The sequence below is a fragment of the Malus domestica genome, chromosome 12 (genome assembly GCF_042453785.1).
Source record: "Malus domestica chromosome 12, GDT2T_hap1".
Lineage (NCBI taxonomy): Eukaryota > Viridiplantae > Streptophyta > Magnoliopsida > Rosales > Rosaceae > Malus > Malus domestica.
The window spans coordinates 19677878-19690819 of NC_091672.1; the positions used below are offsets into that span (position 1 = coordinate 19677878).

Genomic DNA, 12942 nt, shown 5'->3' on the forward strand with positions numbered 1-12942 from the left:
TTTCGCGCTTCTAATAGTGTGGAGTTACCATATTTCCCAAGGGGATAAGCCCAAGAACCTTTGAACTGGGTCACTACAGTGCAGAAACCATAACCAAAATCTTATTATAAATGAACTTATTAGGGTACGAAATGAAAAAAAACTTAATTTGGCACCATCGTCTATGATTGAAACATCTATTAACAACACTATTAAGAATGAAATGAGTCACAACTGGTAAGGTGGTACAGATTGAAAATTGAATAGCATAACACACCAAATCTAAACAGATGCTATCGGCAGAAATCAATACCATCATCGTAATTTGAAATCAGTATCAGCATTATATAACAAAATCATTATCCGCATTTTTCCATTAGAAATCCTATCAAACACATTCTACAAGGGACAGTATCTTAACGCATCAAACTTCTTATAAGAGGTAAAAAAACACAATAATACCATTGAAAGGAAAGCAGAAGTAGCAATGGACCTGACCCATCATCAACTCTATCAATAAATCCGATAACCGGAATGTAAAACATTGAGGGCGTAGCATCAGCAGCAGCACAGTCAAATATAGATGGGTAGTAAAAATTGAACAGTACCCGATTTAAAGCTCGAACTGCTCGTCCCTAAGAGCCATCTCTGCAGCCTCTTCTTCCTCGTCATCAAGAATAAAGTACTCATTCCTCTCCACCGGCCTGAACATATAGAACATCACCATGTAAAACGCAAGGCTCGCGGTCTCCTCAGCTGCATTGCTCACCCACTGGTACTTGTACGCGGCGATGGTCTTGAGCGCAAAAACAACGATTCGTGTGAAGTACAAGTACCCAATAACGACAACGTAAAATTGCCTGAAAAGGGTCAGCTTTGCCAAGTTCCTGGCAGCTTTTCCGTCGGTTTTCGAGGTTTCTCTCAGAGACCTGATGGACCAAACAATTGGGAAGATGATAGCACAGCAGCAAATGATATCAACCAACAAAAACACCTGGTTCCAGGTGACCCAGTCCTTGATAAAGGGCCCCGTTTCGCCGATTACAATCGACGCTACGTTGGCCAAGACCTGCAGAGGGATCACAATCATCAACACCTTCTTCTCCTTCTCCTGCAAAAAGGGCTTCAAGAACGACCACCCGGTCCCGATCAAAACGATTACGGTAAACAACAAAACGACACGGAGGAATTGGAAGATGTAGAACAACACATCCCAGCCATGTGCGGTGCCGGTGACCTTCACGTAGTGCTTGTCCTCCGCCGCACAAATCAGATTCAACGCCTTCATCAGAAGCAATGCGCCCATCATAAGATGGATCCGGTGCACGGATCTCTTGTTGGTGTAACAGAGGTAGACCCAGAAGCCGACAAACACCAAATACGCGAGAAAAAAGACCGAAAACAGCGAAGGCAGGTGGGTCAACCCGGCGGAGAGATAGTCGCGAGACCCATCCGGATCAAGATTGTACACCTCTGTCCGTACGAGCATTGAGACTGTGGTGTCCGGCGCGCAATTGGCGAAGAAAAGGCTGTATTCGTTGGGGGCGGAGACCGGGTAGGAGTGGTTGAAGGAGGCGAGCGGCGGCGGGGAGAGCTCCTTAAAATTGAAGAGGTGGGTAATGTAGCGGGAGTCCAAAACGCAGAGCTGAGGGTTCTGCTGGATCTCGACGAGGACCTGGAGGAGGGACTCCTCGGAGAGGAGGAAGAAGCCGAGGCGGGAGGGCTCGATGTTGTTGAGCTTGGAGGTGACGGACACCTGCGAGACCCGGATGCTCACGTGACCGGTGTGGGTGAACCCGAACTTCTCGAAGAGGATCATGGGGCGGTTGTCGGAGGAGATCGTGAGGGTCTTAATCTCCGCGGCGATCGGGGAAACCAGGGCCGCCACCAGGACGGCGATTAGGAGAGGGACGAGGGGCAGTTTCGTCATTTTGCTCTCGGCGAGGGTCGGGGGTTTGACCTCTGGTGGGAAATGGGGGAGATCGGGGCGAAGGTTGGGATTTTGGGGACGAAGGAAGCGAATATGTGATGGCGTGGATATTAAGATTTCTTTCGGTTGACCATATTGCCCCTTTTATGGGCCGAAATGAAGCCCAGTTGGCCGTCAGGCCCATTTCTGGTTCTCTGTTACGCGGACTGGCGGAGAAAATGGGTAAACTATCATTTCTGGTTCTTTGCTTGTCCCATGTATTTTTTTTCTTCGAAAAATCCAATAGTTCTTTGTCCCGTTTATTTTGAGTAAATTACACAAAACCATTTCAACTATGAATCGTATAATAATCTTATACTTTATATTTTAAATATTGCGATGTCATATAAAATTGTTGCAATGTCATGCCTCGGTCCACTTTTCTGTTAATTTTTCTGTCAAATACTAACGTAGAAAGAGCGGAGCCCACCCATTCGTCAACTAGAATAAAAAAAATAAAAAATAAAAAATTATTGTTATTTATTTAACAATTAAATTTAATTAAAAATTTTTTTGTGGGCCTCATATTTATTTAACCATTAAATTTAATTAAAAAAATAATTTTGTGGGCCCCTATCCCCAAAGTCTCTCTTTCTCCCTCTAACTCTCCCTTCTCTCCCAACTCGCGTCTCTTTCTTCATCCCTCAACCACAGGTTGCAGTGCTGCAACTGTCGAATCCTGCAAGGAAGAAGGTCGGGAAAATTTATTATTCATTCAACCTCAAATCTCTACCAAAACACAGGAAATTCATCTCAAAACGAAGATCAGAGAACAAAGAATATAAATATACCATTTTTAGGCCAAGTCGTGATCGGATAATGGCATGAGCTTGATAGCCCAAAACTGTGCTTGTGGTTTCTCACGAAATTGAGGCATATTAGAGCCTCCCATCTGTGTTAGTGTATAGAGAAGATGATAGGTTAGAGAAAATGGGGAGTTAAGCGTTGAGGGAGAAAAAAAGAGAGATGGTCATGGTAAAGTGGTGGAAGTGGTGATAATGATAGTCATAGTAATATGGTGGGGTGGGTGGTAAAATATATCATCAAAGAATTGAGAAAAATGAGATCTACTAAAATTTTAACGGAAAAGGTTGAATTTGTTATGAATTTTTTTAATAAAAAAAAGCACTCTAAGTCTATCAAAATACATGACCTTTTCAAAGTCTTTAAATAAGTGAAGTCTTGAATATATATGAATTTTTATAAACAAAAAAAAGAAGTCATAATTGAATACTACAAGATTTTTGTAGATTTTTTTTGAAGTCATAATTTTTTTTTATTCATTACAAGGTGAACTTTCAAATGTATATAAATATTGAATACACTTCGATTTGAGAGTCTCAAACTCATACACCCTCTTAGAATACTTTAAAATCAATATTAATTGAATACACAACATTTTATGAATTACTTTTAAATTCGAAATTCCAAGGACTACTTTAAAATTATCTGCACTCTTTTAAAATCTTGATTGAATACCTATAGTCTTTCATGAATTCACTTAAAATCTTGATTAAATGTATCTAGATATGTAAACTTGTTTAAAATTCTTTAAACTCTTGATATACCTATAAAAGTTGAGTGGCTTAGGTGGTTTAATTCAATAAAAGAAGGTAATATACATGTGTGTACATATATACACACACATTAAATTTGAATACAAGCGATATTTAACGTTGATTTACAATAAAAAGAAGGGGAAATTTTTTAACCCAAGACGTAGTAAGTTGAAAAGAAAAATCATATCCATCTGGTCAATTGATCCACCGCTTCCAATAGAAGGGTAATGTTATATGGCCCATGATGTTGCCCTTTCGATAAACATGTTATTAGGATTGTGTATGAATTAGTAATATAGATTTATACATGAACTTTTAACTATACACCCACACCATTATAAGCTAATCAAACCAACCTGAGACACTACATAATTCTACCATTCGCCCTAACAAGCTTTGAAAGGCCAACTACAAACCCTAGATCTATTTCTTAGTTGCTACCCTTTGCTCTTGCTTGGAGTCAGCGGCAGCCTGCTACCTCCTCCCCTAATCCTCCTCCTTCCTTCTCATCTTCTATGCCCCTTCCCTCTTGCTGCATCACATCCCTTCTTCCTTTCCCCTTTTCAACCTTCCTATCCAACTTCTCCTCAGTTTCTGTTTCCTTTTTAGTTTCTACGTTGCTTTTTGGCTGTCCTTGAGTTTTTTTGTCTCAATTCTTAAGCTTGTCTCAGATCTGGGTATTCATGCACATTTCTTGCTCCGATGCTACTTTATGTCGCACGTCCTCAACCACCAAACACTACTACTTGCCCCGAGTGCTTCTCCTCGGTGACGTACTTGAGTTTTGGGTAGCTGTTAAAGTGTAATTAGCATTATTTGGTAGGATTATGGGAGCGCTCGTTGCGTAGGTGGCTTGCTCACTCCCATTTTTTGTTAACCCAATTTTTTCATTGGCTCGTTCTCTTGGTGGTACGGGCCTTGCGGTGCATTTGGCTTGATGGTGGCTACTGGTTTCCTCTCCAATTTTGTTGTTTTTCACCTGGCTTTTCAGGGCTTTTTTTGTTTTTATCTTTTTCTTGTTGGGTTTGTATTTAAATTGTCAGCTGCCTTTTGAGCTCTTTATTCCTTGTACAGTACTACGACTTTAGAGCAAAAAAAAAAATAGGAAATTAGTTTGACCAAAAAAAAAAAAACCAACCAGAACTACGACTTAGAGCAACTCCACCCCTTAAATACATCTTGGGCTATAGGCAACCCAATCCCCCAAAGTGCACATTAACTGCCTTTAGTGCTCTAACTGTCCAATTGCATATCCACCCTTAAGCTAATAGTCTAGGCAATTCGTATTACAATATTATTATTTTTTATTTATAAAATAACAAACAATAATTTTATTTTCAATTTTGGATAGATTTTTAACTAATCTAGTCATGCTTATGTCATTAAGAAAGTACAATTTTCGTGGATTGCCTAATAACACCATTGAATATATATATACATATATATTTTTTTTTGTATTTTTTAAACAATTTTTTTGTATTACATTTTGTTGTAATCCAACCCATATTGTGTCACGTTGCCCAAAAAGTATAGAGTAATTGTTTCAGATTTTTCTTTTTTTTTTAGTTGGAAAAATATGGACCGTAGGATAGAATCCTGTGCAGACCGAACGGCTGAGAGGGTTAGTGCGCTGCAGTGCGGCTCCCAATGTTGCAGTTGTCGGCCGGCTCACCCTTTCCTAGTGCATGAATTGCACGTGCCTGGCTAAAAAAATAAAAATCATGGCTGACTCCACCATGACATCAGCCTGACGTCACTCTACCCAGTCGTTGAGCCAGACAATTCGGGTCTGGGGGCTTTGTCGGGCTTCCCTAGAGCCCCGGTTATTGGGAAGGGCTAGAGCTTGTTTTGGAGGGGGTGGGCTGGGGAATTTCCCATTAACCTAGGGGATTGCTTGGGGTGGAGTTGCTCTTACTTTTTATTAGCTTCAACCTCAGGCCATACTATTCTTTGTTCACAAAGAATGTGCTGTACTTCATATGCCTTAGAGTAGATATATCTTTTTTGTTCCTCGAAAGGAGGGTTTCGTCTAACCACCGGAGGGGTTCTGTCTAGATCTCTGAAAGGGTTTCGCCTGTCCAGGCTCTCCCGTCTCGTGTTGGGGCTGTGATTCTGGATTCTTGGTACCCCTGTTAGGTGAGTAGTTGGGAGGTGAGTTCAGGAGGTCTGGAAGTGTGAATTTCGGGGATCTTTGGCGGGATCTAGGGTTTCCAGGAGGTAGGCGGAGATCTCAAGGGGGTTCGTCTGCCTCGGCTCTGGTCCTTCCGGTGCTGGGTCGGTGAATCTTGGTATCCTTGTTCGGTGAGCAGGTGGGTGGAGCGGCGGAGACATCGAGGGGGTTCGTCTGCTTCGGCTCTGTTCCTTCTCGTGGTGGTCGGTGAATCTCAGGTTCCTTGTTCGGTGAGCAGGTGGGAAGAGAGCTCAGGCGTTTGGGAAAGAGATTGTTAGGATTTTCGGGCGGGATCTAGGGCTATCAGGGTATTGGTGGGGTCTAGCTCTGGGGGGTGCTCCTAGTCTCTGGTGTTCGGGATCTGGACTCCTGGTGGGGGATTGGCCTCGTCCGGGAAAGAAGGGGAAGATGCGATCATGGGCGAGGATAAACCCAAGAAGGACCTAGAGGATCTGGGCTCTCGGTTTGGGGCAAAGCTGAAACTGTCCGAGAAAGAGCTTGGCGGAATATGTATTCAGAGGAAAGATGTAGAGGGTGCTCTAGTGGGACTCCAATACACTCTGATTGCAGAAGTCCTTACCTCGAAAGAGGTAAATGGGGAAGCTTTCATAGATTGTTTCATGTCTCTGTGGCGGGGGAGGGAAGGTGTTTCTATCAGGGACATTGGTGACCGGAGATTCCTAACTAGATTTGCCGGTCAAAGGGATCTTCAACGAGTGGTAGATGCAGATCAACCGTGGCACTTTAAAAATGATCTAGTCATGGTTGCGGAGCGGACGAACAGTGGTCTCAACAGATGGGCTTCTCTCTCCTCAGGAACGTTCTGGGTGCAGATTCATAATGTTCCTGTTCTAAGCATGACTCAAGCGGTGGCGGAATCCATTGGAGGCCTAATCGGGACGGTTAAATCGGTGGATAAATCCGGCAGTAGAGACTGCATTGGAAGATTTCTTCGAGTAAAAATTCATTTCAATGTACGTGAATCCCTTATGCGAGGTACTTTTGTTAATTTCCCTGATGAAGGCAGAGTGTGGGTTGATTTTAAATACGAAGGGCTTCCTAAATACTGCCTCATATGTGGTCTATTGGGACATGCTACTCGTGTGTGCAAAGGCTCCCAGGAGCTAGGGATGATTGAAGGGGAAACCTCTGAGGAGTTGGGGGATGGGTTTGCGTTTAAGGGATTGGATGCACTTACGGATCTGAGGGGTAAATTATTAGGCGCGGGGGGCAGTACTAGGACTCCTCGAGGGTCTAGTGGAGGACGAAAGGATACTGGAAGATGGAAAGATGATCGTAGTGAGGAACAAGATGGAGGAAAACGATCGGGCCGATCATCCACAGCCTCGGGTTGGGAAGTCACACACAACTGGGGGCCTCGAGATCGTTCAGTGGGAGTGACTATACGGACACGATTCTCGCGGAAGAGGCTGATACTGCCATATCACCAAACAAACCCCGCTGGTCTTCAAGCAGACTGAATAAAGAGAGACTTAACCTAGCTGACAAAATTCGTCACCAACATCAGGAGAAAGAGAATGCAAGAAAGGCTAGATAATTAGCTTTCGATGCAGGACTAATTGGACCAGGAGGAGTGATTGCGGAAGGTGCGGAAAACGTTATTCTCCATGAAATCCTTGAACAGGAGATCTATGGGAACTTGACCGGGGTGTCAACTGCAACAGGGCAGAGTTTTGACTTGAATAGTGATCCATTCATTATGGAGGGAATTGGTGATGGAATTCTAGACAACGGAGAGGAGGCGGGTAGGCTGGTGAGTGTAGACGGTGCTGGTGTGAATGGAATTAGTACGGAGGACCCATTTCAACTGGGTCTTATCATTCAAGCAATAACTATGGAACAGAAAGGGAGAAAACGAAACATTCAGGAAATGGAGCTCTCATCGACTACTACTACAGAGGAGCCACTAGCTACCAGACCGAGGAAGGGGTGTGTCTTTAAAGAGGCGGAGGAGACCAGCCGTAAGGGGTCCCCCACACATCCATGAAGATAATCACGTGGAACTGTCAGGGTATTAAGGGTGACCTGACAGTTGACAACCTGCTGGAGCAGAACCGGCTTCACACCCCTGACATGGTTATTCTGCTGGAAACTAAGAATAAAAGTAGGAGTTATCTGAAAAGGAGACTGGGTATGGAACACTGGTTCGCTGTTGAGCCTCGCGGCATTGGAGGTGGCTTATGTGTTTTCTGGAGAGATGCGACCTCTGTGGTGTTAATGAAATCGGAGGACTTTTTGCTGGAACTCAAACTGTGGGATGAGAAGATGAACTGTAACTGGAGGCTATTCGCTATTTATGCTAGTACGGATGATAAGAAGAGAAGGGAGCAATGGCAAGAAGTTTCTAAGCGTATTGGACAAGATCGGGACCGCTGCCTCCTCCTAGGAGATTTCAATGATATTCTTTGTAACGAAGAGAATGAGGGAGGGAATTACAGACCGGCTGCTAGTCTACGTGACTTTAGAGATTTTGTGGCTCGTGATGAACTCATGGATCTGGGCTATGAAGGTTACCCCTTTACCTGGAGAAATAAAAGAGAGTCCCTGCCTATTCAGCAACGCCTTGACCGTGGGTTGGCGACCTTAGGCTGGTATGAAATGTACCCCAACACAATAATCAAGCATGTGATATTGGAAGGATCGGATCACGCCCTTTTGATTCTCTCGACTGATAAAGGTCCGAATTGGAAGGGAAAGCAATTTTCATTCGATGGGCGTTGGAGCAAGTCGGAAGAGTGTCGTAATTTGGTTGGGGAAGATTGGAGAGTTCAGATTTATGGCTCACATGCGTACCGTTTTTGTGAAAAACTGAAATATCTTAGAAGAAGTTTAAAAGCCTGGTACAAAGGAAGAGGAAGGAACTCGTTGAAACTGATTCAGCATCTGAAAGAAGAGATAAGGGCGGCCTACGAAACTAATGAGTTTGCCTCAAAGGATGTTAAAAAAAAAAAAAAGAGGGAGCTCATTGCTGCTCATCAGAAGGAGGAGGCTTACTGGAAAGTTAAATCCAGGAATCAATGGCTACGCGAGGGTGATAAGAACACCAAATTTTTCCATGCTCAAACGCTAAAAAGGCGCCGGTTTAATACGATCCGAGGAATAGAGGACGCCCGGGGGATCTGGCAGGAAAGTTCTGAAGGTATTGGTAATACGGCTATTGATTATTTTACTGAACTTTTTCAATCCTGTCAGCCTAATCTGGTGGCGGAAGTTCAGAGTTGCATGGAGGGTCGGCTCTCCCTAGAGGACAACCGAGGTTTAACTGTTATGGTCTCCGAATGTGAAATTTTGGAGGCTGCTTTTCAAATCCCTCCTACTAGATCTCCGGGTCCTGATGGTTTCTCTGGCTGTTTTTACCAAGATCACTGGGACACGGTCGGGTCGGACGTAGTCAAGATTGTTAAAGCATTCTGGCACTCAGGTTCCCTGCTGCGTAAACTCAACCACACCAATGTTGTGCTTATTCCGAAGGTGAAATGCCAAAAAAATATGACGCAATATAGGCCTATTGCATTATGTAACGTCATCTACAAGATTATTGCCAAGGTTCTCACTAATAGGCTTAAGAAGGTGATGCCGAAAGTGATTGGGGAGAACCAATCTGCCTTCGTGGTTGGCAAATCCAAGATAACATCCTTGTGGTGCACGAAGTCCTTCACTCCTTAATCCACCAGAATAAAGGAGTCCAACCTGGGATGGGTATCAAGCTTGATATGGCCAAGGCATACGATCGGGTTGAATGGGATTTCCTCTTGGGAATGATGGCTAGCCTGGGGTTCGCGCCTATCTTCTGCAGCTGGATTAAGGAATGCATTTCTACCGTATCATTTAGTGTCCTCATAAACGGGTCCCCAACGGGTTTCTTTCGGCCGAATCAGGGGCTCAGACAAGGCGATCCCCTATCCCTTTTCCTGTTCCTCCTCTGTACTGAAGGATTCTCAATGTTAATCAGGAGAAGCCTGGAAAGGGGTGCCCTCCACAGTTTCAAGGTATCTCCTACTGGTGTACCGATAACGCATCTCCTTTTCACGGATGACTCTGTGGTTTTTGGAAACGCTTCTGTGGAGGAGGCGGAGAGCATAGTGGCAGTTCTACAGACGTATGCTCGGGGCTCCGGGCAGACGATTAATATGGCCAAAAGTTCGGTCTTCTTCGGTGCTAATACCCCGAAATGTCAGAAAGCCAAAATTGTGAACTCCCTAGGGATACAAAGTAAACAAGGATTTGGGAAATATCTTGGCCTTCAGGCCGATTTCGGACACTCAAAAAAATCTGTCTTTGCGGAAATCCGGGATAAGATTGAAGCTCGTATGTCTGGTTGGGCTGAACAGTACCTGTCCCAGGCGGGAAAGGAGATCCTTGTGAAATCAGTTGCTATGGCCTTGCCTAACTACGCTATGAGTTGTTTTAGACTCCCCATTGGAGTGTGTCGGGATGTTGAAAGAGCTATTCGAAATTACTGGTGGCGTGGTAATGAACAACGTAAGGGCATTCACTGGGTCTCTTGGGATCGTCTCATGAAACAGAAAAAGGCTGGTGGAATGGGATTCAAGGATATCCAATGTGTCAACCTTGCTCTTCTTGCCAAGATCGGATGGCGAATCACCCAAAACCCTTTGTCCCTCCTAGCTTCTGTTTTGAGTGATAAATACTTCCCGGGGAAAAGTTTTGGTGAAGCTCTGAAAGGGAAGAATACCTCATGGGGCTGGAAAGGCCTCTTTGAAGCCCGGAAAGTGCTTAAACTTGGTCTTAGATGGCGGGTGGGAAATGGGAAAAGCATAAACATTAGGAAGGATCCGTGGCTCCCTAAACCCTCAACCTATAAAGTCATCCCGAAACCAATTCTGGAAGGAACAATGGTATGTGATCTGATCGACCCTGTTACTAACTCTTGGCGAACGGACTTGATCGAGCTCGGGTTTCAGCGGGAAGATGTATTACCGATCTTAAGCATTCCACTCAGCCACGCTGGCATAGATGATAGACTGGTGTGGCACTACACTACCAATGAGATTTTTTCAGTTAAAACTGGGTACAGTTTGGCTTTAAAACTGATGGAAGAATGTGCTTTGGGAAGGAAAGGGCGCGGTGCCCCTAGTGAAAGTAACAATTTAAATCTGGTATGGAATAATATCTGGAGTCTGCAGGTTCCAAATAAGATCAAATGCTTCATTTGGCAATGCTGCAACAATGCTCTGGCGGTTATATGAAATCTTAAAAGACGTCATATGAGAATTGACAATGTTTGTGGTGTTTGTAACGCCATTAATGAAACTGAAAACCATCTGTTTTTCTGTTGTGAATTTAGCCATGTCTTCTGGTTTTGCTCTCCTCTGCACCTCAATTCTCACGCCCTGGAGGGAAGTGACTTTCTCGAAAGCTGGAGCAACTTTTGTGCTCAAGTGAAGGATATGAACAATGCGGATGACATCCGTCAAGAATTTTCCTTTGGCCTGTGGAGATTATGGAAGAACAGAAACGATGTGATATTCAAAGGGATATATCGCCAGCCTTTGGATATCTTGGAGGCCTGGAGGAAGAGTACTAGCGAGTACAAAGACTGTTTGGCGCGGGAAGAAGATGACAACAGACCGAGGCTGCCGAAGACAATTAAGGCTTCAAAATCTTTTTGTACTAAGTGGCAGAAACCTAGGTTCGGAACTATTAAGATTAATTCCGACGCGGCCTGGTGTAAAGACACGATGCGTATGGGTTTGGGTTGGCTGGGTCAGGATTTTGCGGGACTGCTCCAAGCAGCTGGGGGGATAGGCTCTGGTTTCTGTCATAGTGCCGCGGCTGCTGAAGTTTCTGCCATCAGGTATGCTCTATTGGCCTGTATCGAACATGGGTTTAATGACATCATCATTGAATCTGATGCAAGTTTGGTTATTAAAATGCTGAAGAAGGAAATGTTGGTAGATTTTAGTATTTAGTGTATTCTTGGCGACATTGAGGTTCTTGTGCATAAGCTGAGGACTGTCTCTTTTGCTTTTGTGCTTAGAGAGGGTAATCGTGCTGCTCACTCGGTGGCTAAGTATGCCTTTAAGGAGGGCCGATCTTTTTCTTGGGATTGTATTGGCCCTGAATTTTTGTTTAATATTCTTGCTAAGGATGTAAACCTTTCTATTCGTCTTTAATATATTTCTATCTTTGGAAAAAAAAAAAAAAACCTCAGGCCATACAAGAGCATCCTTAATGGGGGCTTTATCCTTCATGAGGCTACCACATTTACAGTCTTAGCGAATAATTTCATCCCCAATGAGCCAGAAAATGGGGCTAGATCCACTACTGGGGCTAACAACTTCCTTTCTTGGGTAGCATAGAATTAGGCTACATCTAGCCCAAAAAAACAATGAGTCCCACAAAAAAAGTAGCAACCCATGTGAGCAAAATTCTATCACTCTTCTTCCACTTGCGAATACACTTGTACTCTCTTTTTATTGTTTTTTATTTATTTTTTTTCTTACTTATTTTTCTTGCAATTTGGCTAATTAATGATTATTTTAAATTCCATAAAAATTAAAATTTCAAATTGATTTAACGTTCATGGGCGTTGATGGGTGGAATTTTCAAGTATTTTTTTCTTCAAAATTGTATGATACTAATTTACCAATTGATGCTAGGTAAATTGTTGTATTATACGTGAAAATCAAATTATTTCAAAGGGCGAAGTGAGAGTTTGTTTCTTTCAATGGATGAGATTGAGATAAGACAATTTAATCCAACGAACGATTCATAAGTGATAAAATCTAATTTTGTCACAATTTGAACTTTTTAGGTTGAAGGGTTCATAAAAAATATTTAAGATAACACGTCCAAAAATCAACTTAAGGAAAGCTAACACACACAAAAAATCATCGCTTAATCAAATTATTATATAAATAAATAAATAAATATATATATATATAGCTCCATATAGAGCTTGAAAGATATAACCCCTCATTTGGATAGATTCATTTATAAAACTCAAAAGATTTCTAGGAGCTCTAAAATAAGATATATACACCGCTTTTTCAACGTTATATAGAGCCCGTCACTAAAAATGCTCTAACCCAGACCAAAAAGAATCGCATTCCTACCAACTCATGTATAACCAACCCTGACATGCCATAACAATAGTTAAAAATAAAAAAAAAACAGCATCTCAACCCAAACAAAACAAAAGATAAATTGAATAAAAATTTGAGGTTCAGAGGGCACGATGGACAAACTGATAAGAAACGTACTAAAATTTTGTTCACTTC

General features: G+C 42.9%; 1 protein-coding gene across 1 annotated transcript; it reads right to left on the minus strand.

Moving 5' to 3' along the window:
- Positions 1-300: 300 nt before the first annotated feature.
- Positions 301-2021, minus strand: LOC103430357 (protein CANDIDATE G-PROTEIN COUPLED RECEPTOR 7-like). The gene has a single exon (XM_008368490.4). The coding sequence runs from the start codon at positions 1907-1909 to the stop codon at positions 593-595; it is 1317 nt and encodes a 438-aa protein (XP_008366712.2). The 5' UTR covers positions 1910-2021; the 3' UTR covers positions 301-592.
- Positions 2022-12942: the final 10921 nt, after the last annotated feature.